At 64.2% G+C, this 27,591-nt stretch overlaps 5 protein-coding genes across 8 annotated transcripts; 3 read left to right on the top strand and 2 right to left on the bottom strand.

Annotated features, from left to right (window-relative positions):
• The first annotated feature begins 5,978 nt into the window (after window positions 1-5,978).
• On the top strand, window positions 5,979-11,683 carry GAL3ST1 (galactose-3-O-sulfotransferase 1). 3 transcript variants are annotated; one of them, XM_084539179.1, is made up of 3 exons: window positions 5,979-6,370; window positions 8,780-8,916; window positions 9,370-11,683. In XM_084539179.1, the coding sequence occupies exons 1-3, from the start codon at window positions 6,035-6,037 to the stop codon at window positions 10,517-10,519; spliced, it is 1,623 nt and encodes a 540-aa protein (XP_084395305.1). In that variant the 5' UTR covers window positions 5,979-6,034; the 3' UTR covers window positions 10,520-11,683. The 3 variants fall into 3 exon arrangements, with proteins under 3 accessions (XP_084395305.1, XP_084395306.1, XP_084395307.1); XM_084539180.1 differs by lacking the exon at window positions 5,979-6,370 and adding an exon at window positions 6,559-7,279; XM_084539181.1 differs by lacking the exon at window positions 5,979-6,370 and adding an exon at window positions 7,512-7,560.
• Window positions 11,684-12,346: 663 nt separating this feature from the next.
• Window positions 12,347-15,047, top strand: LOC311446231 (uncharacterized protein). Its single transcript, XM_084539177.1, has 8 exons — window positions 12,347-12,412; window positions 12,800-12,985; window positions 13,328-13,508; window positions 13,604-13,718; window positions 13,922-14,004; window positions 14,310-14,404; window positions 14,492-14,569; window positions 14,740-15,047. Exons 1-8 carry the CDS (start codon window positions 12,361-12,363, stop codon window positions 15,009-15,011), a joined length of 1,062 nt encoding a protein of 353 aa, XP_084395303.1. The 5' UTR covers window positions 12,347-12,360; the 3' UTR covers window positions 15,012-15,047.
• Window positions 15,048-15,460: 413 nt separating this feature from the next.
• Window positions 15,461-17,058, bottom strand: MTFP1 (mitochondrial fission process 1). Its single transcript, XM_084539178.1, has 4 exons — window positions 16,981-17,058; window positions 16,250-16,377; window positions 15,931-16,163; window positions 15,461-15,708 (listed from the first exon to the last, which is right to left on the bottom strand). The coding sequence occupies exons 1-4, from the start codon at window positions 17,030-17,032 to the stop codon at window positions 15,633-15,635; spliced, it is 489 nt and encodes a 162-aa protein (XP_084395304.1). The 5' UTR covers window positions 17,033-17,058; the 3' UTR covers window positions 15,461-15,632.
• Window positions 17,059-17,840: 782 nt separating this feature from the next.
• SEC14L2 (SEC14 like lipid binding 2) lies at window positions 17,841-22,029 on the bottom strand. Its single transcript, XM_084539172.1, has 12 exons — window positions 21,902-22,029; window positions 20,642-20,717; window positions 20,402-20,445; window positions 20,236-20,295; window positions 19,956-20,144; window positions 19,381-19,476; window positions 19,145-19,205; window positions 18,978-19,061; window positions 18,725-18,831; window positions 18,502-18,641; window positions 18,237-18,406; window positions 17,841-18,146 (listed from the first exon to the last, which is right to left on the bottom strand). Exons 1-12 carry the CDS (start codon window positions 21,953-21,955, stop codon window positions 17,992-17,994), a joined length of 1,236 nt encoding a protein of 411 aa, XP_084395298.1. The 5' UTR covers window positions 21,956-22,029; the 3' UTR covers window positions 17,841-17,991.
• On the top strand, window positions 21,954-27,378 carry RNF215 (ring finger protein 215; the record flags this gene model as incomplete). 2 transcript variants are annotated; one of them, XM_084539174.1, is made up of 10 exons in its annotated part: window positions 21,954-22,121; window positions 24,469-24,597; window positions 24,695-24,766; window positions 24,849-24,934; window positions 25,266-25,320; window positions 25,640-25,744; window positions 25,898-26,014; window positions 26,091-26,228; window positions 26,437-26,539; window positions 26,695-27,378. In XM_084539174.1, the coding sequence occupies 10 exons, from the start codon at window positions 21,954-21,956 to the stop codon at window positions 26,715-26,717; spliced, it is 996 nt and encodes a 331-aa protein (XP_084395300.1). In that variant the 3' UTR covers window positions 26,718-27,378. The 2 variants fall into 2 exon arrangements, with proteins under 2 accessions (XP_084395300.1, XP_084395299.1); XM_084539173.1 differs by lacking the exon at window positions 21,954-22,121 and adding an exon at window positions 23,006-24,309.
• Between the last annotated feature and the right edge of the window lie 213 nt (window positions 27,379-27,591).

The following is a 27,591-nucleotide window of genomic DNA, read 5'->3' as shown; positions in this document are numbered from 1 at the left end:
GCCTGGTGGTGGAGGGCCCTGGTGCAGCCTCCTGCGGCTCCTCTTCAGGTGCTGCCTGCTCCACGGGGACCGCAGCTGGTGGGGAGTGAGGGCGGCTGGCGTTCCCTCCAAGGGCATCTCTTGATGCGCCGGGCCCCTCATCCCTGCTGGAGCTGGCAGGATGGAGAGAGGAGACTGTGCCGGCTGCAGGAGCCACCCCGTCGGGGCCAGATGGGATGGGCTCTGGCACAGGGCTGGCCTCCCGATGCTCGGCTGCAGGGAGGCCCAGCAGGCGGTGGGCCTCCCTGCTGCACCGCTGCACGGCGACGTCCAGGAGGTGCCGCACGAACGTCGCCGCGTTGTTCCCTCCGAGGTCTTCCTCCACCAGCTGGAGCAGCATCTCTTCCTCCAGCCCCACCAGGCGCAGGGTCTCCCTGATGGCGTTCTCCAGGAGCAGCGCCTCCAAACGCCGTGCCCCAAAGACTCTCCCGAGCTCGCGGCGCACCCAGGAGAGCAGGGGCCGGAGCAGAGCAGGGTGCTCCTGGAAGAGACGGCCCCAGGTGTCCGCGGGGAGGCCGCCCACCAGAGGGCTGGGTGCCACCCATGCAGCCCACGGCCAGGCTGCCTGGGCCCCAGAGGAGCTGTCGGCGGCGATGGATGCCGATGGGCTGATGACCAGCTCCTCAAACTTGTCATCAGCCTGCACCGAGTGCACGATCGATGTCAGCCTCCGCTTGCAGAGGGGGCACTCGGGCTTGGTGTCAGCCCACCGCTGGATGCACGCGAAGCAAAATTGGTGGCAGCATGGCAAGGTGAACGCGGGGCTGCCCCAGCTGTCCAGGCAGATGGGGCAGCGGGTGTCCAAGGCCGCGGCCATGCTTGCCACCAGCTGCGGTGGGCTGTGGGGAGCAGCAGGTGACGATGCGCTCCCTGGTGCAGACGCTGCAGCAGCGGGGGTCGCCCTGGAAGAGGAAGAGAGGGGCCACTGTCATTGTCTGGGCTGGGGAGGGTCCCTCAAATAGGGTCCCTCTGCGGGCACATAGAGGAGTCCCTGTGCCGCCTACCTCTGCTGCTGCAGGTGCTCCTCCTGGATGTCCCAGCTGCCTGGTCGGACCAGGGCTGGGAGAAACGCAAATGTGGCTCTGGGGACGTGAACCTCTGAGAGCTCCACGAAGCAGCTCCGAGGCCACGACCCAGCACCAAGGCACGCCAAAGTCCGCGCTCCAGTCCTCGCACAACCGCTCGGCTGGAGGGGAGGCACAGGCCACTGGGCTGAGCGGCCGTGCCCAGATTTAAGCAGTGAGGGCCACGCAGTCACAAAAGCGCATCAGCGGGATGTCACAGACAGCGGCCAGGCACATCGCCGCCCACCAGCTGGAGACATCGCCACCGGGATGTCCCGGTCCATCACAGCGACATCACAGTGGACTGTCCTCACCTTCCTCACCTGCAGCACGTTCTCCAGCAGTTCTCCAGCCCCAGCACATGTTTCTGGGCTTTCCGCAGTGCCACTGCCTGCTCCATCCACCGAGTCTTGTGGGCTTGGCACTGGTGTTTCGTATCAGCCCCTGAGGCCTTGGCTGAAGTCTCTTGGGTTGTTCAGCCTGGAGGAGGCTGAGGGGAGACCTCATTGCAGTCTGCAGCTTCCCCACGAGGGAGAGCGGAGAGGCAGGTGCTGATCTCTTCCCTCTGGTGACCTGTACTTCAGTGATAGGACCCGAGTGAATGGCCAGTTGCTTGCCCAGTGCCACTAGCAGTTCTTACATAGGCTACAATTAAAAGAAAAATAAAAGCCGTGACTGTTCCACAGACAATGTCTTGGTCTTACTCAAAAGCAAGCTCACAGCAGCGCCTGTGGGTGCTGCTAGCAATGACGTTTATGGGGGACTCTCGCCTTGAGTCCTGGGATGCTCTGACTCGCCAGGACGCTCTCTAACAGTCTGTGACTCTAGGACACACCGTGAGACTTTGATCTTTCTTTTCATTTACAAATGTTTCAAACACAAACCACAAAATCACTCTTCTGTGCCAATGGTTACATAAGAAGTGCCCAACCCCTTTTTTTGCATCTTCTCAAGCTTTAGCAGAGCATTGAAGGATGTTCTCATGGAAGAACTTTTCCTTCTGCAGCCTTACTTTCGTGTGCTGCAACAGAAGATCCATGATCCAGTATGCTTCCTGATTTCCCAGCTTAAGACCCAAATCAGGTTTCAAAGACAAAAACAACGTAACACAGAGTACACCAACTGGGCATTAGAAGGACATGACCTTCTCTGAAAAATCCCTGTTGCTCTGTTCCCTGTTGCAAATGTCTTAGAAGCATTGATTCAGCAGCTGCTGTGTTCAAAGAACTGCTCAGCATCAAATCATAGAAACATGGGATGGTTTGGGTTGGAAGCAGCCTTAAAGATCATCTCATTACAACGCCTGCCAGGGGCAGGGACACCTCCCACTAGACCACGTTGCTCAAAGCCCCATCCAACCTGGCCTTGAGCACTTCCAGGGACGGGGCATCCACAGCTTCTCTGGGCAACCTGTGCCAGCGCCTCACCACCCTCATCATGAAGAATTTCTTGCAAATATTTCATCTAAATCTACCCTCTTTTAGCTTCAAGGCTGAAGAGGGGACAGAGACAGGCTCTCTCCAGTGGTGCCCAGTGCCAGCACACGAGGCAGCCCTTCCAGCAGCCCTGAGGGCTCCTGCACCTCCTTGGTGGTGCTAGCAGTTATGGTGGCCTTGAGGAAGAGGAAATTACACTGGGGTTAATCACTAAATTAAAGCAATATATGGAAAATATATACAAAATATATGGAAAATCTAGAGGGGCCATGGCCACCGCCATGCATAACTTGGGAGAGGATTCCTCTTGGGAGAGGATTCATCAACAACAGCTGTGTTATCCTACCCCATCTGTAAATCTCTGCCTCTCTTCTAAACCCACATCCCAACATTTTGTTCCTCAGAACACAACCTCCCTCCCGCCTGCCCGCCCCGAAGGCCTGTGCACAGCCCCGGAGCCTAACATGGCTGCCGCCCGAGGGGGCCGCCCAGCCCGAGCCCAGCCCTTGGTGCCACCCCTGGTGCGTGCAGCCAGCCCCATGGGGAGCAGCCCCCGGCCCCGTGGTGCCACAGCTCGGGGTGGGAGGTGGTGAGGCCGCGGCAACCTGGGGACAGGGGGAGGAGGAGCTCGTTTTCCTGTAAGGTTTGTGGTGGTTTGGCGTTTTTTAACTCTTTTTGTTGTTGTTGTTTAGTTTGGAGGTTTGAATGTGTAGCTGTGAGGGTTGAGGAGGGTTTAGGGGAGCGTGCCTCATGGAAGTTGTGTCATCTCATGGGGTTTTTGTGGAAGATCCTTGCTCTGGGGCAGCAGCGGGGTTTCAGGTGTGGCAAATAAGACAGCCATGGCATGCTGCGACGTGGCAGAGCCCTGCTGCTGCTCCGCCATTCACATCGCCATCTCAAGCCTCCATTTCCCCCTCCATAACTCCCCATAACGCTACAATTTCCCCACGGCTTTCACAAATGGGGCGATAAGGTTCCTCCATGCCTGATTAACTGGTGTCCAAAGGAGCTGAGGCCTGGCGCTCCCCATGACAGGACGGGTGTGCCCTGCTCGTGTGACATGGCCCCTGGTAGGTGACACCGGCACAGTGCCCGCGTTCAGCTGGAAACCTCTCTTGTTCCCCACTCGGGTGGGTGCTTCCCTAAGAGTTTCTCCTGAGTGGGTGACGGGGACGAGAGCACCCCTTGCTGGGGGTAAAGCCCTCCTGGAGCTGCAGTCCTTGGCGAGGCGAGTCAGCACCCACGGGTGCCCCTTCCCACTCAGCTGTCACTAGCAGGAGGTTTTTGGTTTGGGGTGGACTTGGTGAAATTTTTAAAAGAGAAATCTCACCCACTCGAATCACGGAGGTGTTTCTCAGGAGGCTTCTGCCACGGTCTTGTGGGTCTTGTGCTTTGAGTTTGGCTCTTGGGATTTGGGGTTAACCACCCCTGGGCTGCCTGGGGTGTCACACACAGGGTTTATTTCAGTCACATCCCAAGGCCACGAGCACCTCTTTGCTGGTGGGACTGGGCACCACTGCTGGGGCCAGGCTACCATGTCCTGGCTGCAGCTGCTGGGTGCTGTGGCCCTCTTCTGACTGGAACCACTGCAAAGCACCATCCTGCCCTCCAAAAAATGAGAAACTGGCAGGATGAAAGGTGCTGGTCTGGAGATCAGAGAGCTTCAGAGAAGGGGTGGGAGCTTGCAAGGAACAGGGCTCCTTGCCCTGGCTGAGTCCCAGCCCAGACAGTGGCTCTGGCACAGTGCAGTTGGGGCCTGTCCATGTTGGGGGACGTCAGGGACGAGGATGAAAAGCCAATTCATCCAGAGCCAGGTGTGTGTGACTTAATCCAGTGTCGTGCTTGCTTCACACAGACTGCTCACTGCGACAGATGTGCCTCAGGGACAGGTGAGGAGATGGGCGATAAACCACTGGCACAAATCCAGCCAGGGCTGGGCGCAGCGGTGCGTCAGCTGAGAGCTCGGTGGTGCCACCGACCTGGCACGGTCCCCGCAGTCCCTGCAGGAGGTTCTGCTGCATGGGGCGGCCAGGGAGAAGTCAGAGGAACTGCTCTGGGCTGCTCTCTCCCCATACCCAGCTTGTGGCAGGGGAGACCTGGTCCTGTCCCCATCTGGGCAGGGAGTGCAGCATCCTCTGCCTCCCCAGGGCACATTCTTTTGCCCTGGAGAAGGCTCTGCCATCTCAAGAGGTTTTTTACGGGGACACCCTGTCCCTAGCTGTTGTGAAGGCTGTGCCATCTCAAGCCATCTGTGGATGTGCCTGTTTCTTTCCTCTGTCCATGGAGAGCCTGGGATGGCTGACACAGGCTCAGGCTTTCATTTTGACCATACTGAGGTTGCCTACACAGGTTTTCTCATCCTGTGACACTGGGGACAGCATGAGCTGCCCCATTGGGGTCAGCTGTGTCCCAAGAGAGCAAGGACCTCACAGCCTCACAGCCTCCGTCACACCTGGGAGCAAGAGGACAGTTCTTGGTCCCTCTTCCTGCAGTGATGGAGACCATTCTAGTTTTTCTTTTTCCTGGGTACATTGAAGTGGCTGCAATGTGGCAACAGCTTCACTTCATCCTCCTGTCTGTCCTCCCTTGCTGGGAGACCCAAACACATCCAGGTGCTGGGCCTGGCAGCGGGCATGCCTGTGGGTGCCCCACGGTTATAGAAGAGCTGCTGCTAGGGTGGTGGGAAGGAGCCAGGGCTGCACGGACACACAATGGCCCCTTCTGTGGCCAGCAGTGGGGTGATGTGGGAAGGAAACGGCGCTCACCGGCTTCCTCGCGGCTCTGCTGCCGCTGCCGCGGAACAAAGGAGCCATGGGGCACGCAGTGCCACGGGTGCTGGTGGCAAAGCAAAGCTGGCTCCCACCAAACAAAACCCTTGTGTCCCAGTGAGTGAGAGAGACCCCGGGGTCCCTGGGGTGCCCTGCAGGGTACCCACCTCCTCTTTCTCATGGGTGAGCAGCAGCGGTGATGTGCCGAAGGGCGGGGAGCACAGGCACTGCTGTCTTACAGCCATAAAAGCTGTCAAGATACAGCGGGCAGCAGGGGAAGGGGAGGATGGAGCCTGAGGCTTTTTCTCAATCTTTTTATGAGAGAGAAAAGAAAACAGCCTGAAGCTGCTCCCCGTAGGGAAAAGCTCATCCCACAAGGCCACGGCAGGAAGGGGACATCCCCGAGAAGGGATGGCCACCGTCCTTGCATCCTGGGGTCCATAAAACAGCTGAGCGAGCACCACCGGCACTCCCTGGCTGCGTTCAACTTCCCCTTGGCACTTACGGGGCAGGGAGTTTCCACTCCTCCAGCACCCCAAGCAGCCCCAGAGCCCCCCGGCCCCGCTCAGCCGGGGGTGCCGGGTGGCAGCGCCAGGCCGGGCCGGGGCAGAGCCGGCTCTGGCTGCAGCGAGCCGGGGCGCTGGGCCACAATGTCCCCGTTGATGGCCGTGGCGCAGATGGAGACAAACGGCCCCGTTGTTGTGCGCGCGGGGCGGCAGCGGGGTGAATGAGCCCTCTGTGCTCCCTCGGTGGGTGGAGAGACGGAGCCTTTGCGGCCGCTCGGGTGGCAGCGGGAGCCCCGGCAGCGCCTCGCTCCGCGCCTCGAGCCGGCGGCAGCGCTGGGAGAGGAGCTCAGCCCCATTCGGCTTCACCCTCCCCGCCCGGGCGGGTGCACTGGGGCCAAATTTCAGGGGATGGCTTAGGGAGGGTGGGAAGCGGCTGGGGGCTGCTTTGGGAGAGCCTGTTCCATGTCGGAGCAGCATCGCCCCCCACGCCCCACGCCCCAGCAAGCCGAGGAGAGGAGAGGGACGGTCTGCGGGGAGCAGCCGGAGCAAAGGAAGAGGTGATGGGGGCTGGTGGGGGGCTGGGAGGGCCGCGGGGGCCAGCACAGGGGGATTTCAGGATGCAAGGGGCACGTGGGCACCAGCACCCACGGGATAAGATGCCGGGGCGAGGGGGATGGGGTGAGCACGCACGGAGCAGCGTGCCCACAGCGGGCATTGGCACGGGATGAAGAGAGCCTGAGCCAGAGCCACCGGGGGCTGGAAGGGTGCCCTGTGCATGGTTCCTTAAATTTGGGCTGGAAAGGGGTCAGTGCCTGTAAGGGAAAACGCAGAAGAGGGCTGCCACGGGGGAGTGTTGGATCTGGGGGGATGCAGGGACGTGGGGATATAGCATGGGGCTGTGTCCTCGCTCTGGGGCCGTGACCACGGGCTCCAGCTGGGGCTTTCAAGTGGCTGGGTGAGGGCCAGCGCCAGCGGCTGCCCTGCTCCTCTGGGAGCCCCAGGACAAAGCCTCCACCTTAGCATTTCTCCTGCTGAGCTATTAATAATTAAGCCACTCACTTAAGGCAAAGTCAATAGAGTAACTGGGCTGGGAACTGTTTGCAAGAAACACCCCGCCGGAGCCAGCCCGGGTGGAGCTCAGCATCCCCTCGGCATCCCTGCCAGTGGGGCCGGGCGCTGGCAGCCACGGAGATGCTGGGGGCAGCTCAGCCATGCTCTCGCCGTCATTTCTGCCGCTCGGAAAGCCCGCAGAGCGGAGGCTGAGCTCGCCTGGGGTCGGCGAGGGCGAGCCGTGCCCAGCGTCCGGTTACATTTTCCATCCATTATTCATCAAGATGGAAATCTCAGCTGCGGCGTGGCTCGCTGCCCTCCGCCAGGCTGGGGCAGGAGAGATGCAGGTGGAGGACGGAGGCCAGCGCCGCGGGAAGGCTTCGTGCACAGCGGGGCGAGACGCCGGCGGGGGCCCGGTAGGGTTTCCGCATGGTTTTTCCTCTGCGAAATCCCCGGGAGGTCTGTGCTGCTGGCTGCACCCGCCAGGCTGCGGGGTTTTCATGCTCTGCACAGCACCGCGGGGCGGCTGAAGGGTGCCAAGGATGGCCGGCGGCCAGAAGGGTGCCAGGAGGCAGGGCAAGGCGTGCGGGCAGCTCGTCCGTGTGTCCTGGCGGGAGGACAGCCCTGCTGCAATGCGGCGCCGGGGCAGCTCCCGGCTCGGCGAGCGGACGCGGGGCACGGCGCGGCGACGGTGCAGGTGCTGCGGGGACTCGCGGGGGTGCGTGTGAGTGTGTGCACGTGTGTGTGAGTGTGTGTGTGTGTCCTCATCCATGAGTCTGCAGGCATAATGTGCACAGGGGCGTGCGGATGCCGGTGTCCTTGTCCGTATGAACTGCGTGCGCGTACGGCTGTGTCCTTGCCTGTGCATGTGCGTGAGTGCGCAGAGGTGTTTGGCTGTGTCCTTGTGTGTGTGCGTGCATGCATAACGTGCAGAGATATGTGCCCCTGTGTGCGTGCACACGCATGGAATGCGCAGATGGCTGTGTTCCTGCGTGTGCATGCACGAGTGTGCATGGATGTGCGAGCCCCTAAATGTCCTTGTCCTCACGTCGGCGTGCACGAGCGTTCATGGGGGGGGGGGGGGGGCTGCCTGTGTCCTTGTGCATGAGGAGGCACAGATGTGTGCACACGCCTGTGCCCCATGCACGTGTGTGCACGAGTGTGTACAGCTAGATATGTGTGCGTGCATGAGTGTGCATGGGCATGTGTCCGTGTCCTTGTGTGCACGTGGGAATGTGTGAGTGCAGAGGTGTGTGTGCACACATAACGTGCAGAGCTGCGTGCCCTGTGTGCGTGCACACACATAAATGTGCACAGGAGTGCCTGTGTCCCTGTGCACGCGTGTGGAGGGGTGGTAGCGCCCCCGTATTTATGTGCACACCTCTGTGTGTGTGCATGCCTGTGCAGGGATGGCTTCGTGCACGTGTGTGTGCGTGCGTGCACGCCCGCATTTGTGCACGTGTGTGTGGTCACGCAGAGCCACCCACTGCTGATGGGGCTGTGCGGGGTGGGTGACGTGGGACGGATCCGCACCCGGTGGGACCTGCAGCGGTGCCACTGCTCCTCGGCGCTGCGGTGCCCCACGGCCGGGCGTCTGCTGGGTGTGGGTGGAGGAGACGCCCCTTCTGCCACCCCAGCTCTTCAAGTTGTGCTTTTTGCAAGGAAATTGCTCGCGGTTTTTGCAGCATGGGCAAGAGCGACGCGGTGTGGGCAGCGCTGCGGCACCCTGGCCATGACTCCCTCACGGCCCAGGACATGCCTGGCACCGGTTCTCCCCTCCCACATCGCCTAAAATCCCCCCGCAGTGCTCCCTGAGCCTTATTTGCTTGAAATTTGTCTCACGTGGTCTTTGTTCCTCACTCCCCGTGTCCTTCACCACCCGCATTGCTGACAGCTGTCCCTTCTGCTCCTCGCAGGTGACCACGATGCTGCAGCACCATGGGAAGCCCTGGAGGTCCATGTGCAAGGGACTCGTCCTGGGGACCCTCCTGACCAGCTTCATGCTGCTGCTCTACTCCTACGCTGTGCCTCCGCTGCAAGTCAGCCTGACGGAGTGAGTATCGCAGGGATCCCTCCGTCACCTGGGCAGAACTGTTCCTGGGGGCTTTACAAGCTCTGGTGGCCTTGCTCTGAGATGTCACCGTCCTCAAGGGACACACCTGGCCCCGTCCCTGTGACCATGGGGAGCATTAATCTCTGCTTTTAATAATCTTTGCTATTATTATAAAACAGCTCCGCGTGCGGGTATTTAAGTTGCTTTCTGTCTCCCGGTGTCCCACATTGCCATCCCGCGGCGTTAACGAGGATCAGAGCTGCATCTTCCCTGGGGTCGTCCAATGTCACTCAGCGCTGGGGCATCTGTTACCGGCTTCGGGCATCTCAGATAGCACAGGGATTATTTGTTACGCTCGCTTCTCTGACAGCCCTCAGCCTGTATGGTGATACCACGCGCTTCTTTCCCTCTCTGCCCACCTCACCACGCTGTCCTCTCTCTCCTCCCCACCAGGATCCCCATCCCCTACTCCTGCTCCTCCTCCCCGGCCCAAGCCAAGGGGCGGGCGGTGGCCAACGGCACACGCAGCCCTGCGGGAGGAGGCTGCCGGCCCAAGCTGGACATCATGTTCATGAAGACGCACAAGACGGCCAGCAGCACCATCCTCAACATCCTCTTCCGCTTCGGAGAGAAGCACCGCCTCAAATTCGCCTTCCCCAACGGCCGCAACGACTTCTACTACCCCTCCTACTTCGAGAGGAGCCAGGTGCAGCACTACCGGCCGGGCATGTGCTTCAACATCATCTGCAACCACATGCGCTTCCACTACCAGGAGGTGCGCAAGCTCCTGCCGGCGGACACCACCTTCGTGACGGTGCTGCGGGACCCTGCCTACCTCTTCGAGTCCTCTTTCCACTACTTCGGGCGCGTCATCCCCCTCACCTGGAAGCTGCCGGGGGAGGACAAGCTGGCTGAGTTCCTGCGGGACCCCTGGCATTACTACGACCCGAACGGGTTCAACGCGCACTACCTCCAAAACCTCCTCTTCTTCGACTTGGGCTATGACAACAACATGAACGCCGACAGCCCGCTGGTGGAGCAGCACATCCAGGAGATAGATCAGCGCTTCCACCTGGTCATGCTGCTGGAGTATTTTGACGAGTCCCTGGTGCTGCTGAAGGACCTGCTGTGCTGGCAGCTGGAGGACATCCTCTACTTCAAGCTCAACGCTCGCAAGGGCTCCACCATCTCCCGGCTGACACCTGAGCTCTACGAGAAGGCGACTTCTTGGAACCTCATCGACGCCAAACTCTACCGTTATTTTAATGCCACCTTCTGGCGGAAGGTGGAGGCCTACGGGAGGGAGCGGATGGCCAAGGACGTGGCCGAGCTGCAGCAGGAGAACGAGAAGATGAAGAGCATCTGCATCGACGGGGGGCACGCCGTGGACGCCAGCGCCATCCAGGAGTCCTCCATGCAGCCGTGGCAGCCACTCGGGGAGAAGTCCATCCTGGGCTACAACTTGAAGAAGAAGATCAACAAGAAGCACCAGAAGCTGTGCCGCAAGATGCTGACGCCCGAGATCCAGTACCTGACGGATCTCGGGGTCAACCTGTGGATCACCAAGCTGTGGAGCTGGGTGCGGGACTTCCTCAAGTGGTAGGAGAAGGTGGGCGCCCTGTGGGAGAGCCAGGGGCTCGCGTTTTCCTTCCGTCACCTGTCTTTGGGTTGGGCATGAGCAGAACCAAACGGTGGCTCCCAGAGGTGCTCCCAACCCTGGGCACCCAAGAGTGACGGAGGGGACGTGGGGACCCAGCTCAGAGGCCACTGCTGCCAGCAGCAAGGGCTTCAAGGATTGGGGGGGTTTGGGGGTCTTTCCCAACAGGATCCACTTCTTCCTGCCACGTGGAAATGCTGGAGGCAGGATGGGAAGGACAGGTCCCCGTCGTGCCCTTGTCACAGCAATAGACATCCACCACCGCGCCGCCAGAGGTGCGCTGCAGGTCGGGCAGTGGTGGGACCCGTGGGGCCAGGTGTGCACGGGTATTCTGGAGCATCACTCCCAGCGGGGGCTGCTCTCACCATCCCCTTTCCCTCCAGCCCAGTTTTTGGGGCCCACCACGCTGCTGGGGCTCCCCCAGCCCATGGGTGCGTCGAGTGCCACGCGTCCTCAGTGCACCCGTGGCTGTCGGTGCCTGGCACACCATCAGCCCAGACCCAGGAAGCCCCAGCAGGTTTCTAAGCACCATCCACACGTGAATTTGCAGAGCAAAAAAACCACTCCAAAGCCCCAGCCTGTGCCAGCGGCGGTCCCCAGCACGTCCATGCAGGACCCCATGGCAGCAGGTGCCCCCCAGCCCCCTCTTGTCCCAGTTAGAGGGCCCTGTGGTGCCAGTCCCCACCGGGGACATCCCGGGAGGACCACGGGGTCTGGTGAGAACTGGTGTGGGGAGCAGGCGTGGAGCAGGGTCCCAGAGGTGCCAGCCCTGGGTGCAAGTGGGACACGGGGACGAGCCACATCATGGGGAGCCCTCGGGTATCCTGGCCGGGCTGGATGACAATGGCACGGGTAAAGCTGAGAGTGGCCCAGGCCGGGCACCGAGGTGGCACCGTGCGGCTGCAGGGGTGACAGGAGGTTGTCACCTGCCCGGGGCAGCAGCAGGGAGCCCGGCCCTGTCACTCCCCGGTGTGGTTCGTGTTCTGCTCTGTTTGTAAATGCAAGCAATAAAAAAAAAAAAAGAAAAAAAGAAAAAAAAAAAAAAGCAATTCTACTTTTGTAAGATAATCGGATTGTATATTTGGCAGTTTTTAATACACCAATGGTCCAGCTGGTCTCCGTCGGTCTCGTTCTTCTCCATGGGAAGGGGATGGGGACAAGGGGACAGGAGCTGACCCTGCTCTGTGTGTGCAGCGGGATGCTCCGCCGGTCCCTGCACCCCTGGGGACAGATCCTGCCCCCCGGCGATGCCCCAGCTCTGCCCCTGCCACCGCTGCCACCTGTTAAAGCTCCTCGGCCCGGTGCTCGGAGGCCCTGGGTGCGTGGGGTGATGGCAGGTCCCTGTTGGCTGGGGATGGTGGCACTGGGATGTCACCGAAGGGGCAAGTCCCAAAGATGCCCTTCGGGGCGGGCAGGGAGCAGAGGTTTAGAGGCTGCTCCTGGGACATTCCTGGGTTGGGACAACGGCAGGAAAAAGCCACCATGGTTCCCTGTGACCACAAAAGTTTGTGTTTGTGGAGAAACACCCCTTCCCAGGGCCCCAAAATCCCCTCTGAAGCCCCAGCGGGTGTGCACCCAGCAGCAGAGGCTGGGCTCTCCCTGATCTCCCGTGGCTTGCAGCAAGGTTTTACTGCAGAGATCACAAAAACAGAGAACCAAAGAAGGGAAAAAGAAAAAAAAAAAAAAAAGAAAAAAGAAAAAAAAAATCAGCCCCAGGTGGAGCCCATTTGCACTCACCTGCTCTTAAATGGCCCCCTGGGCTGGGGCTGAGCTGTTGCTCTCTGAGGATGGGGCTGTGCTGGTGGGTGCTGGTGTGTGGGGCCGTGCTGGGGGTGGCAGGTGAGTGGGGCTGGGGACCCCTGGCTGCTCCTGCTGGGGGGTGGGTGCCCCATGGTGCTGGTTCCTGATGCCCTCCCGGTCCTGCTGGTACTCGTCCTGCTGGGGGAGGTGGTCTGGGAGCTCCCTGTCCCCACAGATCCATTAGGGGCTGGTCTGGATGGGGCTCCAGGGCTACCTATGGGGTTCCTGGCTACTGGTGGTGCTCTCCCACGCCATGAGCAGCTCCAGATGTGTTCCTGGGGGGTTCTTCACTTGGTGCTGTGGCCACCACCTCTCCATGAGCTCTGGAGACATCTGAGGACCTGGGTGCCCTCTCCACGCCTCAGGGATGCTGCTCCCACCGCTCCGTGCTCAGCCTCCCCCCGCTAACCCCCTTCCTTCCCGCAGGGACCCCCACAGCCCCAGCTGCTCCAGCATTTTCTGGCCATGTGGCAGTGGCCCCAGTGACATCCTGGGGTGTGGGGACACAGGCGGTGTCCCCAGCACATTCTGCTGCCACCGTGCCTGGTGGGATTCACGCACAGCCCCGCTCAGAGGAGCCCAGCATGAACTTCACCTTGAGGTTCCTGCACGGTGAGTGCTCTGGGACTTGTGTCAGGCCCCGGGTTGGAGGGGCAAGACCCTGGGATGGACCCCATTATGAAGGTTTTGGGGTTCTTATCCGTCTGATGGGTGATGTGGTCCTGTTCTGCTCCTTGGGGTTGGACCAGGAAGGTGCTGCAGGTCCGGAGCCAGGCCAAGGTGACAGCCAACAGCAGGGGCTGGGCTCTCCCCTGTGGTGGGCTCCAAAATCAGGTTCCTGCCTCACAGCAGTGGGAGCAGAGACCCCTTATGGGCTTGGGACGTGTCCTAAGTCCCCATCTTTGGTGGGACAGGCTCGGGGACGTCGCACTGATCCCACTTCTCCTCCTTCAGGGGACCCTGGTGCTACGAAGACGCCGCTGGTGCTCAGCTCTGGTTCTGTCCTCCACCTGGAGGCCAGGGTGGACTTCGGGCCTGGTGTCTCCCCCAGGATCTACGTGGACCAGTGCTACGGGACGGGCTCGGGGTGGCCGGGACACTCCAGGAGGGCCTACGTGGTGGTCAACAGCCAAGGGTGGGTGCTGGGTCCCTGCCAGGCCTCCTGGTGGGGTGGGAGAGGTCCTGGGGTCAGCTTGGAAATGTCCCTGACTTGTTCCTGGGTCTCCCCAGGTGCCTGCACGGCCCGAATTTGGGCAGTGTGTCCGTCCAGCACCTGAGAGGGGCGTCTGTCCTCCAGCTCTCCATCCTGCCCCCCGTGCTGGAGGCTGAGCCCGAGGAGGAGGAGGTGAGGTTGTGGTGGAGCGGGGTTCCTGGTGGTGTGGGACACCTCCTCGGGGTGACATGGGTGTCCCCAAGGCCTTGTCCCTCTGTGGGCATTCCTGGTCCCAGATACGGAGCCCTGAAGCCGTGGGGAGGACACGGAGGTGGGAGGGAGGGGAAGGGTGGGCTGCCCGGAGGTGGTGGTGAGGCCGGATGGTGTCCCAGCAGGTCTACGTGCACTGCCTGCTGACGGCGTGGGGCACCCAGAGACACAGCCTGAGGTCCTGCTTCTACAGCGAAACCGCAGCCAGGTGAGCTCTGCCTCCGTGTGGGCTCCCTGCTGGCACCCAGGAGCTGGGCAGAGGGAACAGAGCACCCATGGGTGCTCTGGGACCAGAAGCCACTGGTGCTGTTTTGAGGTCAGGGGACACATCCATGGCACTGCTGTGGGCTGGATGCCACCCCTTCCACCCCACGTGTCCCCCTGGTTCTGGATGAGTTGGGAAAGACCCCTCTGGGGTGGCCAAGACCCAAAGGGACGGAGGACACGACACCATGTGGGTCGTGGGTGGGTGCTGGGGACCCGAGGACCCCCAGCTCTGCCCTTCCCTCCCAGGTGGCACAACGCAGAGGACCCTTCCCAGAGCGCCCTGTGTGACTGCTGTGACAGCGGGTGTCCCCCTGGGGACACCCCACCAGGACAGCAGCCAGGTAGGCACCTTCTCTGGGGGCAGCTGGGTGGTTTTGGGTGCCCTGGGACCAGAGGGGAGCCGCACGATGGGCTGTGTCCACCCACAGAGTTCCCAGGAGAGGGGATGCTCCACCGGGAGACCATTGGCCCGTTTCTGGTGCAGGACCTGGTGCCGTGGTACGAAGGTGAGTAGCCAACCCCAAACTTCTCCCTTTTAGCCCCAAACCAACCCAACCATCTTGTGTTCACCATTCCCCACCCGGGAGGAACGGGGACACCCAGGACAGGGTAGCCCTGGAGGCTTATCTCTGTCCTCGGTGCCCAACCCCTGACCCTGTTGTCCCCCCCCCCCCAGCGCCGTGCCGCACGGTGAAGAAGCTGCTGCTGGCTGTGCTGGCCCTGCTGGGCAGTGCCATCGTGGCGGCCGCCCTCGTGGGGAGCGTGCTGGCCATGGGCTTGGCCGTGTGGCGCCTGCGCAGGGGACAGCGGAGACGCCGGCGGCCGAGGCAGCAGTGTCCCTTCCAGGCTGAGCTGCAGGCCGTGGTGGGGGCCCTGGTCCCCAAGGAGCTGGAGAAACAAGGGGAGCCCGGTTTGGAGTACCGCAGCCTGGAGCACAGCTCGGTGTGAGTGGGGTTCCTTGGAAATAAAAGGTGTTTCTGTGAAGCTGCTCCTCCTGGGGGTGCTGCAGGGAGAGGGGTTTCCAGGTAGGGCAGCATGGTGGCGTGTCTCCAGTCTGTGCTGCGTGATCCTGGTGCTGGGACTGACCTGCCCAGGGGAATTGGGGTCCTAGGAGGCAGCACAGGAGGTGGTGGCAGTGCCCAGGTGCTCCTGGAGGGCTGGGCCCTATGGGATTTGGGGGTGTCCTTGGGGCAGAGCTCCATCATCGAGGGGTGAGCCCTGACCATGGCTCCCCCACCCTGTGGGGCTGCTCTTCCCCTTGCCTGTCTCCAGTGCCAGGAGCCTCCTGTCCCCATGAGGTGGGATCTGAGGGGCCACATTTGGTGTGGGGACCCCTCGTGATCCCATCGTGAACCCCATGTGGCCCTTGCGGGCACCCAAACACCACTTCCAGCAGGTGATGTATGAAATGATTTATTAGGACCAGGCCCGGGGCGGATGCCTCCACCCCATGGCCACAACCTGAGTGTGTGGGTTCACAGTGCAGGAGGTGCAGCACCCCAGAGCCAGCAGCGTGCCTCAGTTTCCCTGCCTGGCTCTGCTGGATGAGTCCCCAGGTGGGGATGGGGCTCAGTGCGAGGACGGGGGCTCTCCCTCGGTGCCGTAGAGCTTGCGGAGGCTGGAGTCCATCAGGAAATCCACGGTCCTAGGGTGAGATAGTAGGGTCACTATGGGGCCCCCTGGGACATATATGGCCACAGGGGCGGTCCAGCTGTCCCTGGTGCCATTGGGCTTTACCCCACTAATCCCCACCAGCCCCCAGGGAGCTCAAGGGACCGGCGCTGACCCCCCCCAGTTCCCCCTATGACCCCCCCCCAGGTCCCTGGGACCCCACAGGAGCCTGTCCCAATTTGTCCCCGTGCCTCACCTGTCAATGGGCGTGATGATGACGGGGATGGCGGCCAGCCCCAGGGCGGTGGTGGCCCACTTTCGGACGGGCAGAGGCCAGCGGGTGAGGGAGCCCAGCAGGGCCAGCGAGGCGGCGCACAGGCGGTTGATGGTGAAGCCGGGGATGGCCACCGAGGCCAGGCTCTGCCACACGAAGGTGTCCGCCACCGCCACCCCTACCCGCGTCGCCTTACCGGGGTCGTGCTCGTGGGCCTGGGGTAGGGTGGGAAAGGAGGAGGTCGGATGGAGAGGGGCACAAGGGGATGAGGTGGGGGAAGCCACGGGGGGGATGCGCTCACCGCTGCTGCTTTCCTGCCCTTGTCGATGGCATCGGCGGTCACGTAGGCTGTGGCCACCCCGTAGCTGGCCCACACGGCTGCCACCGGGACCAGGGGGCGGAAGGATTCGCCCACCTCATTGGCGTAACCTGGGGGGGGACACCGGGATGGGGGTGAAGGGGGCAGCGGCTCCGGTTTGTGTCCCGTCCCATCCCGTTCTGCCTTCCCCACGGGGACAGGACCCTGCCCGGGTCACCTTGCTCCCACCACCGGGACACCGAGGGACGGGGGGGGCTGCGGGCAGGGTCCGGCCCCCCTGCTGCTGCCGGGAGGGGCCGGTACCGGGTGTCAGTGCCGGTATCGAGTGCCAGTACCCGGTGTTGGGGCTGGTACCGAGTGCCCGTTGTCCGGTACCAGGACCCGGTGTCAGTGCCGGTACCGAGTGCCCGGTGTCATTGCCCAGTCTCGGGGCCGATATCCGGTACCGGGACCCGGTATCAGTGCCGGTACCGAGTGCCCGTGCCCGGTGTCAGTGCCGGTAGCCGGTATTGGTGCTGGTACCGAGTGCCCGGTGTCACTGCCCAGTCTCGGGGCCGGTGCTCGGTCCCGGTATCCGATCCCAGGACCGGATCCCAGTGCCGGAACCGAGTGTCGGTGCCGCTACCGAGTGCCCGGTGTCGGTATCGGGTCCCAGAACCCAGTCTCGGTCCCAGTTCCCGGTGCCGGTGCCGTGTCCCGGTGCCGGTGCTCACCCAGGTACCGGACCCACGTGTCCCGGTAGAGGTCGGGCTCCGCCGCCCCCATGGCGCGCCCCCGCCGCCGCACGCTCCAGGCCCCGCCCCCAGCCCCGCCCACTCTCCAGGCGCGTCACCGGGCCCCGCCCCCTTGCCCTCAGGCCACGCCCACTCCGCCCGGCTGCAAGATGGTGGCGGGGGAGGCAGGGCCGGGCGACACGTGACCGGCGGTGGTCACGTGGGGGTGTGGGGCGGGGAGGGAGGGGCAGGAGGGGATTGGGGTAATGGGGAGGGGGCAAATAGGGGAAAGGGGGTAATGGGGAGGGGGGGATAGGGAAATGGGCAATTGGGGGGGCAAATAGGGGAGCTGGGGCAATAGGGGAAGGAGAAGAAATAGGGAAGCTGGGGCAATAGGGGAGGGGGGAGGAAATAGGGGAGCTGGGGCAATAGGGGAGGGGGCAAATAGGGGAAGTGGGGCAATGGGGGGGTAATAGGGGATGGGGGAAATAGAGAAATGGGCAATGGGGGGGAAATAGGGAAACTGGGGCAAGAGGGGATGGCAGGCAATAGGGGAACTGGGGCAATAGGGGCAACAGGGGATGAGGGGAAATAGGGGAAGTGGGACCATAAAGGATGGGGGGCAATAGGGGAACTAGGGAACAGGGGCAATAGGGGCCGGTGATGGGGCTGAGAGGGGAAAACAGGGTTGGAGGACACAGCCCAGACTGGTGACGGGGCTGAGGAGGGGAAGAGGGGCTGGTGAGAGGGCGGGGGGCACAGCCCGGAGCAGTTGTAGGGCTGAGCAGGACCCCCCCCACTATGGCCAGCGGGGCCTGGCCATGGGTCCGAGGGCCAAAAACCAGCCGAGAGCCCTGCGTGTGTCCATCCCTTTACTGCCCCCACCCCACCAGCCCCTACTCCCCCATACATAAGGCACAGAGGGGCCGGCGGCCCCGCATCCCTGAGCCGCGGGGTCCCGGCCCCATTCCTTCCTCCGTCCTCCCCAGGGTCGGGGCCGCGCCGCCGGCGTCAAGGGCTGGGGTCGAGGGGTCCCGGGGCCGGTTTCTCGCCGCCGAGCTGCTGGATCTGCTGGGCCGAGGCGGCGTCGGGCAGCAGCACCTCCACCGTGTAGCTCACCCGCTTGGCGTGGATGTAGCTGTAGGTGTTGTCGAAGCGCAGGACGTCTGGGGGATGAGATGGGGTTACGACACCAGGGATGGGGTCCCCGGGGGTTGGGGATGGGTTTTTGGGGGTAGGATTGGGGCCGTACTCACAGATGCCGGGGGTGGAGCAGGTGAGGGAGCCGTCCTCGGGCACCATGTGCGCGTTGTAGCGCTGGGTGGGGAACACCTCGGCCATGTCGCCCGCCCGCTGCCGCTCCCCGACCTTCGTCTTCAGGTACACCCCAAAACCCACGTCAGCCCCCTCCGACTTGAACTGCCACCTGCCAGAGGGACACCATAGGGTGTGGAGGGGGAGTCTCCGGCTCCGTCCATCCTCATCCTCATCCCCCCTGTGCAGCGGGGGGACCTCCCTCACCTGAGGACGCAGCCGGGGACGAGGATCTCGTACTCCACCTGGTGGGACGAGCCGCGGTTGACCACCACGGTGTGCTCATAGGGCTGCGTCAGCTGGTCCCGCACGTAGTACCGCGGGGGCACGTCCCCCCCGTAGTTGATCTGGAAGGGGATGTTTGGTGACGGGCAGGGGGGGGTGCCGCCGTCCTGAGCGCTCCTCCTCAAATTGGGGGAGCTCCTCCTACCTTGCTGGGGCATTTGGGGTCCCCGTCGGGGTCCGTCAGCGTGCCCCCGTACTCCACCGGGATCTCTGCAGGGTCGATGTACTTCTGCAGGACCTCCTTCCAGTCGGCTGGGGGACAGCGGGGTGTTCAGGGGGGGCTGAGACCCACATGGGGACCCCCCAGCCCAGCCAAGGTGCCTCTGCCAGAGCAGGAGACCCCCCCACACACTTTGGGACTGCAGGGACAGGGTGAGGGCTACCCCAACCCTACTCACATCCCAGCACCACGACCTTCTTGCGGGTGTCCTCGCTCAGGAAGTGCTTGACCAGGTTGTAGGCCACCGGGAAGATTTTGGGAGCTGGGGGGGAGGGGGAGCAGAGCCGGGCGTCAGGGGGGGCCGCAGGGCATCGCGCCCGGCCGCGCACCCGGCGCTGGACTCACCCTTCACGATGAAAAGGCGCTTCAGGGACTCGGGGTAATTCTCCTCGAACATGGACAGGAGCTGCGGGATGGGGAGAGCTGCACACCCACGTCCTCCGGCCCCAAACGCCCCACGGGGCAGCCCCACCTGGTCGGGCTTTGCAGCAGGGGCGCAGGAGGGGACCCCCTGCTCCTCGGACCCCCAGGGGCACCAGGGACAACCAGAGCCCCCCCCGGGGTGGGAGCAGCCCCCTCACCTCGCCGTAGGCTTCCACCGCCGGCTTCCAGAGGTGCTTCAAGCCCAAACCCTCGCAGTCGTAGACCATCAGCACCATCTCAATCTTCTTGCCCAGCTGGGACGGGGGACAGAGAGGCCAGGCGGGAGGATGAGCTCAGGGACTGGGGGGGGGGGAAGCAGCGGCCGCTGCCAAGTCCCTGCTCCCACCTGTCCCTCATCACTGCCACCCGCCGTCCCGGGGACAAGCCGGTGGCAGAGACGGGGCAGCCCCAGAGCTGGTCCCTGCGTCCCCACCAGGCTGGCCCCGTCCGTCCAGAGCCTCCTCTGAAGCATTGGTGCGGGTGCTGGGACAGGGACACATGGACAGAAGACGGATTTAAGGGGCTGACAGGGACACGGGTGGGTGGGGACGGATGGGACGCGGACCTGGCGGGTACCCGGGCTTGTGACAGCAGAGAAAGGCTTATGGGGTCGGTGGGGATGCGGATATGGGGGGCACAGAGGGGATGGCGAGGACACGGGCTGGTGGGGCCAGCAGGGATGGACGGGGCAGAGGCTGGTGGGGACGGGGGGCACGGCCAGGCGGGCGCCCACCTTCTGGCTCTGCTTCTCACACTCGTGCCGCAGCAGCTCGCAGTCCCGGAACTTGTTCTTGAGCAGGTCCTGCTTGGAGGCGGAGAACAGCAGCCCCTTGGCGTCCAGCGGCCCGATGATCTCGTACCAGATGGGGCTGCCCTCCCGGTCGTAGCCGCACATGCCCCCCGACATGTACTTCCTGATCACCTGCGGGGGCACCTCACGTTGGGGACAGCCCCCTCGGGCTGGGGACAACCCCCTTGGGATGGGGACAACCCCCCTTGGGCTGCTCACCCACCTCAGGCGCTTCCCAAGCAATGATGTTGTCGGCATCCATGCGCTTGCGGACCTCCACGTGCTGCGAAGGCGAGGCAGGGGTGAGGGCACGCGGGGTCCCCCCACCACCTCCATGGGGACACCCCAACCCCTCGGCGGGGCTCTTCCCAGCTCCGGGGCCCCCTCACCTTGCGGAGCATCGCCTCCGACTTGGGCAGGTCGAAGCAGCGTGCTGCAAGAGAGCGGAGAGGCTCAGCCCCACCGCGGGGCGCAGTGGGGACGTCCCCACCGAACCCGCTGCCCTCGTTGCTCTCTGCCCCGGTGCTGGCTTGATAAAAGTCCAGGAGCAGCCCTGCACGTGCCGGCATCCCCAGCTCGGTGCCACCCCGTGGGATGTCCCAGCCTCTCCGTGCCCTCCCCGGGCTTACCTCGGAGCCATTTCAAGAGGAAATAGTCGTCCTGAGAGGGCAGGGAGGGGAGCACGTCCTTGAGGTTCTCGCGGAACTGTGGGGAGAAAGAAGGGGCACAGTCAGCAGGGCTGGGAACGTGGCCCCGTCCCTCCCTCACCCCTCAGGTTCGAAGTTTGTCCCAAGGGCAGCCGGCAGGACCGGGCATTCTCTGCTCCCCTCCCTGGCAGGGGACCGTCCCCAGGCCAGCTGCCAAGCACAGGGTGTCTCCAAACCGGTCCCGTTGCGCAAGGGCACCAGCAACCTGCCCCCTCCCCACCCCCCCCAGCACTAAGCATCCCCCCTCTGCCATCAGCAAGGAGATTTTGGGATGGAGCCGGACCCCGGGCACTCATCACACACCACCGCTGGCACCACCGAGGTCGGCAGGGACCTGGGGGCACCGCGGTGGCCTGGGGGCACACGGTGCCAGTCACTTGGCCGGGGCACGACACAAATCCCCCTGGCCCGCGCCGTACCAGCCCCGTAACAAGGCTGACCGGATTATCCCCGCCTGCATTTAGGTGTAATTAAACCTCGGATTAACTCCTTCACAGGGAGAAAAACAACGCGGCCGCAGGCGGGAGGGGACAGGTTCCGCAGCTCGTTGCATCAGGGCCGCGCTGCGCGGGCGTCGCGCACCCTCCCGCCCCGAAATCCCGGCCGGGCATCGACGTGGCCGTACCCCACCGGGGTCATCGCCCGCGGGCCAGGCCGGAGTTCGGCTTGGGTTTGACGGCAGGCGATAAGATAAAGCCTCCGACGTTGCCCTCTCATCAGATCGAACCCCACGGAGGCCGATAAAGGTGGGACAGAGGCGACGCCGCTCTTGGCAGCGACTCCAAAGGTGGAGAGGGGGGGGGTGACAGCCACCACCTCGCCCACCCGTGCCCGGAGAACTGGGGACACCAGGGGCTCCCCGCTTGGCACACAGATCCCAAACATGATGGGGAGCGCTGGCGGGGCTCCATCCTCCGGGATGGGAGCAGGCAGCCGAAAGCAGAGCCCCGGGGATGCTCCGTGCGCCGGGAGAGGCGAGGGCCCGGCTTTGGGCCTCGCAGGGTGCCGGTGGCGATGGGCGATGGGTGCCGGGGACCGGTGGTGACCGCTACCGGTGCCGGTGCGCACCCGGTGCCGGTGGGTACCCAAGGGGGTCCCGGTGCCCAAGGGGTGTCCCGGTACCCAAGGGGGTCCCGGTGCCCGCAGCATCCCCCCTCGCCATCATCCCGGTGCCGGGCTCACCTGGGCCAGCGCCTCCGCTTGCCGTGGGCTCAGGTCCCCGACGCGGCCGCTCATGGTGCCGGCCCGGCACGGCTCGGCTCGGCACCGCCTCTTAAGGGCAGGTTGCGGCTGCTCCGCCCCGTGCCGCCCCCGGCCCGGCACGGCTCAGCTCGGCTCGGCTCGGCTCGGCTCGGCTGGGTCCCGCAGCCCTTGGACTCTGCCCGCCCCCGGTGGCCGCACGGTCAGAGCCCGAGAGCCGGGCAGGGGAGGCGGGGATATAGGGCGAGAGGGCTGGGGATGGAGGGAGGGAGGATGGACGGAAGGGATTGGGGTCAGGGCGGAGAAAGGGGTAAAGGTGGGGACGGGGAGAGGAGTTGGGGCAGGGAGATGGGGATGGGGGCAGCGTGGGGTAAGGGGTAGAGGGGGGTGAAGGTGGGAGATGGGGCAGGGGGCGGGTGGGGAGGGGATGGAGGAAGGAAGAGAATTAGGGGCAAGGGTGGTGTGGGAGATAGGATGGGGAGAGAGATGGGGTGCAGGTGGGAGATGGGGTAAGGGATGGAAACGGGGCAGAGGTAGAACAGGGGACAGAAATGGGGCGGGGGCAGGAGCTGGGCTCAGGGTCAAGGCTCGGGCACAGGGGCAGGAGGACACGGAGAAGGGATCGGGGTCAGGGCATCAGGGAGAGGGGACAGAGATAAGGGACAGGGCAGAGGCACTGGGGGCACAGGGACTGAGGGCAAGAGGGGTGCTTGTGTGTCCCACAGGGCTGCGCACCCAGGGGTGCCCCACAGAGCCCCCCCTTGTCCCATGGGCTCAGGGTGGTTGCAATCCCCACAGATCTGCCCCGACCCGCACCCACCACCTCCAGCATGGCCCCACAGACTTGCCCCAGCTTGTCCCCTGCACCAGCACCGTCCCCAGCATCACGGCCCCGCTGTGATGCAAACCCCGCTCTGATCCTTGTCACAAATCCCCCAGGCACACGTGGCAGGCACACGTGGCCACGGCGGGGCTGGGGACGGTGGCACTGGCAGGGCCACCCGTGGGTGCGCGGGGTGCTACGCCCGTGTTGCACACGCATGTGCCCAGATGTGTGTCCATGATAACAAAGTGGGGGTGGGTGGATAGGGGACCCCGTGTGTGTCACTGGGACACAGGGGGTGGCCCGGTGTCCCCATGAGTCCCCTAGCCTTTGTCCCTGTCCCCATCCCCATGCTTGGTGCTGTCCTGGTGCCAGCAATGGGGTGCTTGGTCATGGTGCCAGGTCACTGTGCAGACATCCCTGTGCTGGTACCTGTCCTGTCCCCATCCCAGTCCCTGTCCCACTGTGGGTACCAGTGCCTCTCCCTGGCCTGGTGCCACCTCCAGCCCGTCCCCATGGGCAGGCAGGGAGCGGGGTGAGAACTGGGCTGAACAGCCAGGACTAGGGGCTGGAGGTCAGCGACATGGAGTCCAGTTGGAGGCCATCAACGAGCAGAATACTCCAGGGTCAGCGCTGGCTCCAGTTCCCTTTAACAGCTTCGTTAACGGTCTGGGTGATGGGGGAGTGCAGCCTCAATAAATCCAGGGATGACACAAAACCAGGGCAGTGGCTGAGTCGCCAGAGGGACAACACCCAGAGGGACCCGGCTGGAGAAATAGGCTGGTAGGAACCTGGTGGGCTTCACCAAGGAGCAGAGCAGAGTGCTGCACCTGGGGAGGAGCAAGCCCAGCACCAGGACAGGCCCCAGGAGTCCTGCCGCACACCAACGTGCCCGTGAGCTGCGACGAGGCCTGGCCGCACAGCAGGCAAATGCTGGCCTGGGCTGCATCGGGCACGGTGTCACCGGCAGCTCCAGAGAGGTGATCTGCTCTGCTCAGCTCTGGGGAGGCCACAGCTGCAGTGCTGGGACCGTGCTGGGCTCCCCAGTCCGAGACAGAGCTGGGCACACTGCAGGGAGGCCAGTGGAAGGCCACCAAGATGCGGGAGGGACTGGAGCAGCTCTGCTGCGAGGAGAGGCTGAGGGAGCTGGAGAAGAGGAGGCTCAGGAGGAGCCCGTCAGTGTCTGTCAGCACCTGCAGGGGGGCTGAAAAGGGGACAAAACCCTGCACAAGCTCCGTGATCCGGTGTGATCCCAGTGTGATCCTGGTGTGATCCCCCACGATCCCCTCCCCACTCTCCTCCGCCCCACGAGGGGCGCTGTGCAGGCCCCGGGGCAGCCATGGCGGCGCTGAGGGCCGCGCTCTTGGCTCCGTTGCTGGCTCTGAGCCGGGCCGAGCCGGGCCCGGCTCCCTCAGCCCGCATCGAGGTGGAGCTGGCGGGGCCTGGAGCCGGCAACGGAGCCGGCAACGGAGCCGGGGAGGCCGCGGGGCCCGGCGGCTCCTACACGCTGCGAGGGGCCCTGCTGGGAGGGCCGCGGGAGGAGGCGATCGGAGGGCGGCTGCTGCTGGTGAGAGGGGGCTGGGGGAGCTGGGGGGTGGCTGTGGGGGGCAGGCAGGGATGTGGAGGCAGCAGGGAGCGGGAGCACGCTGCCCGCACCCCTCCTGAGCCTTCCCGGGGGTGTCCCGGTGCCCCCAGTGCCGGCCCCTGATGCTGCCGTGTCCCCAAGGTGGGAGATGAGGAGCCTGAGCTGGGCGCTGAAGACAGCTGGATCGGCGTGGTGCCGCTGGGCGAGGAGCCGGCTGAAGGTCCCCGAGGTGCCAAGGAGGAGTCCTTCACCGCCGCCGTGGTCAGCAAGGTGAGGGTGCCCAGCTGCGGCAGCTCGCGGGGCTCACGCTGGGGTCCCCAGCAAGGATTCGGGCAGCTTCAGCCCCCGGTGCCTTCTGTTTTCACAGATGAAGCGAGCCCTGGTGCTCGGGGCATCGGCACTGCTCATCCTGGCGCTGAACCAGAACGCCATCCGAGAGGTAGGGGAGCTCCAGCAGCCCTGCTGGCGCCCTGGATGCTCTTCTGCATCACTCACGGCTGTTGTTTTTCTGTCCGGTGCAGCTGGATGTCTCTCAGCTCCTCGCCAAGCCCATCATCGTGATCCAGTCCTCGGACAACGTCACCAGGCTGCTGGGAGCACTGCTGCGGTGAGAGCTCTACTGAAGCAGTCGGATTTGTGCCACGGCTGCTGAAGGGTGTCAGGGCACGGCCAGCACCTGGGGGCAGCACCAGGAGGGATGGGACAGAAGGGGCCAGGGGGGGTGTCTGGCATGCTCAGCCTGGCACAGGAGCTGGGGCATCTGCTGTGCTTTATCAGATGGGGAAACTGAGGCACGGGGCTGGGCACACGTGGCTTGGAGGAGGCTTCTCTCCTCCCTGAGCGTGGCCCCGTGCCCTGCAGGAAAGGGGCTCCCAGGTACTGGGGTTGGATCCTGCTGCGCCCACAGGGCTGACGCTCTTCTTGCCTCTTGCTCGTAGGGGTCTCAGAGCTACAGCGAAGATCACATACCAGGCAGTGCTGCTGGAGAACCTGGTACGTAGGTACCTCTTCCTCCTCTTCATCCTCTGTTTCGGTACAAGGGCAGGGGCACAGCTGTGCCCAGCCAGCATTTGCTGGCCAACGGGGCGACTTAGTGGCCAGCTCCACAAGGGCTGGTGAAACTGCCGGTGCCTCGGTGTCCCCAGGACTGGCTCTGTGGGAGCAGGGAACCTGGCAGCCACCTGTGCTTCCTCATTCCCTCTCCGCCTGCAGCACTACAGGTGGAAATCACTCAGCGTTGCCGTCCTGCCTCCTGCGCCGTGCTGCTGCGTGCTGGCACGGGCTGGCGGCAACGCGGTGTCCTTCCTCGCAGGGGGTGACGCTCACCCTGTGGTCCACCTGCGGCCTCTCCCGAGGGGGCCTCTACGGGGAGTGGCAGGGTGTCATCTGCACCGGGGAGAACAGCTCGCAGGTCCAGGTGCGTCAGCAGCACCCATGGGTGGCCCCACGCTCGCTCCCTACGGCTGTGGGGCGAAGGATGGCCGTGCCTGGCGTCACCGCAGCCAGGCCGGGAGGGAAACGGGGGCTACCCGCCTGCCCCCCTGAGTGCCTCGCGGTGCTGTTCCTACAGAAGTACCTCCAGCAGCTCTGGAACACCATCCTGCTCATCGCCCTGCTCCTCTGCACGGGGGTGATCGTGCAGGCGCAGCGGCAGTCGCGGCAAGACGTGTCGGAGCGGGATGCCGAGGTGGGAGCTCCCCGCTCCCTGCTTTTTGCACCCGAGCGGTGCGGCCGGGGCCTCACGCTGTGCTCTGCCTCCCCAGCTGGACCTGAAGCAGCACATTCGGCGGCGGCTGTCGGCCCTGAAGACGCGGCGCTACCATCCCGGCAAGGCGCTGCAGAGCCGGGTCTGCGAGATAGATAGCTGCGCCGTGTGCCTGGAGCAGTTCTGCAAGAGCCAGGTCGGGACCGGTGGGACCGGTGACACAAACGGGTTGGGGCCACCCCTGCTAATGCCTCCCCTTTGCTCTGTTCCCTGGGGCTGAGCCTCCCCTCGCTTGCCAGGGCTGGGATGTCCCCACCGGGGGGACATTGTCCCCCTTTCTGGGGCAGGGGGAGGTTGCTGTGGCCCTCAGGGCTCAGGTCTCCCACTCTCTTCCCTCCCTGCAGTGGCTGCGGGTGCTGCCGTGTGCCCACGAGTTTCACCGGGACTGCGTGGACCCCTGGCTCCTCCTGCAGCAGACCTGCCCCCTCTGCAAGCACAACATCCTGGGTGAGTGCAGCTCTGGGGCTTTGAGGAGCCCCCGGGGCTCCCAGCACGTCCTGCTCCCTGTTTCACCCTCCAGGGAGCATGTTCATATCGGGGCGAGGGCTGTCCTCTGCCCCTGCTTCCCCCCGTGACGCCTTCTCCATCCTTTTCCCTGCCAGGGAACTGCTGTGGAGAGAGCTAGCCAGCCCGGCGGACGTGCCCCGGGGCTGCTCTGGGAAGAACGGGGGGAGAGGGACCGAGGCGGGCGCTGGGCGAGCTGTGCTCGGTGCTGGCACGGGCTCAGCGTGGCCGTGCCCTTCGCAGCACCCTGGCAGCGCCTGGCCTTTAGGGGAGTGAAGGATTTGGGGGCTCTCCCTGCTCGGCGTGAGTAGAGGGGCGGGGGGCACGGCTGGGCACAGCCCAGATGGGTGCTGCTGGGGGGCTGGGGGAACGGGCACCGGGGAGGGGACATCGGGGGAGGTCTGCAGGCCCAGCTGCTCCCTCTCCCTGCTCGTAGTCATTTTTCTAAGTCTCTTTTTTTTTTTTTTTATTTCCCCCTGGCCGTGGCAGGGCACGGCTGGGACGCGTTGGGTGACGGCTCTGCCACAGCCAAGGGACGGGGACGGAGCTGGCAGGGCTGCGGGGGGGGGACCTGCTGCTCGTGGCAGGGGGATGGGAGGGGGGGAAAACACCCTATTTATACTAACTTATTAGAGAGGACGGCGCGAGTGAGCTGCAGAGACTGAACACGGGCTGTGCTGCGGTGTCCGGGGACTCGCCGTGAGCCCCACGTGGCTCCAGCTCCGCCTGGCAGCCGCAGCGCTGCCCAGCCCCGTCGCAATTAAAACACAGCTAGGAGAGGCTGCGGGGCTGCTGTGTCTTGTGTTGCTTCGTCCCCGGCCCCTCCGACCGCTCGTCGCCGCTCTCCCAGGCTGCGGCGGTGCTGGCGAGCTGAGCACGGCTCCGACTCCCCTTGTCCCGAGGCCGGCTCTGCCTCCAAGCCCTCTTCAGAGCCGCCTGGCTGCCTCCCAGCCGCCTCTTGGGAGCGGTTCCTGGCCCGAGCTGAGCCGAGCCGT

Source organism: Aythya ferina (genome assembly GCF_964211825.1).
Source record: "Aythya ferina genome assembly, chromosome: 17".
Lineage (NCBI taxonomy): Eukaryota > Metazoa > Chordata > Aves > Anseriformes > Anatidae > Aythya > Aythya ferina.
This window is presented reverse-complemented; position numbering and strand designations above follow the sequence as displayed.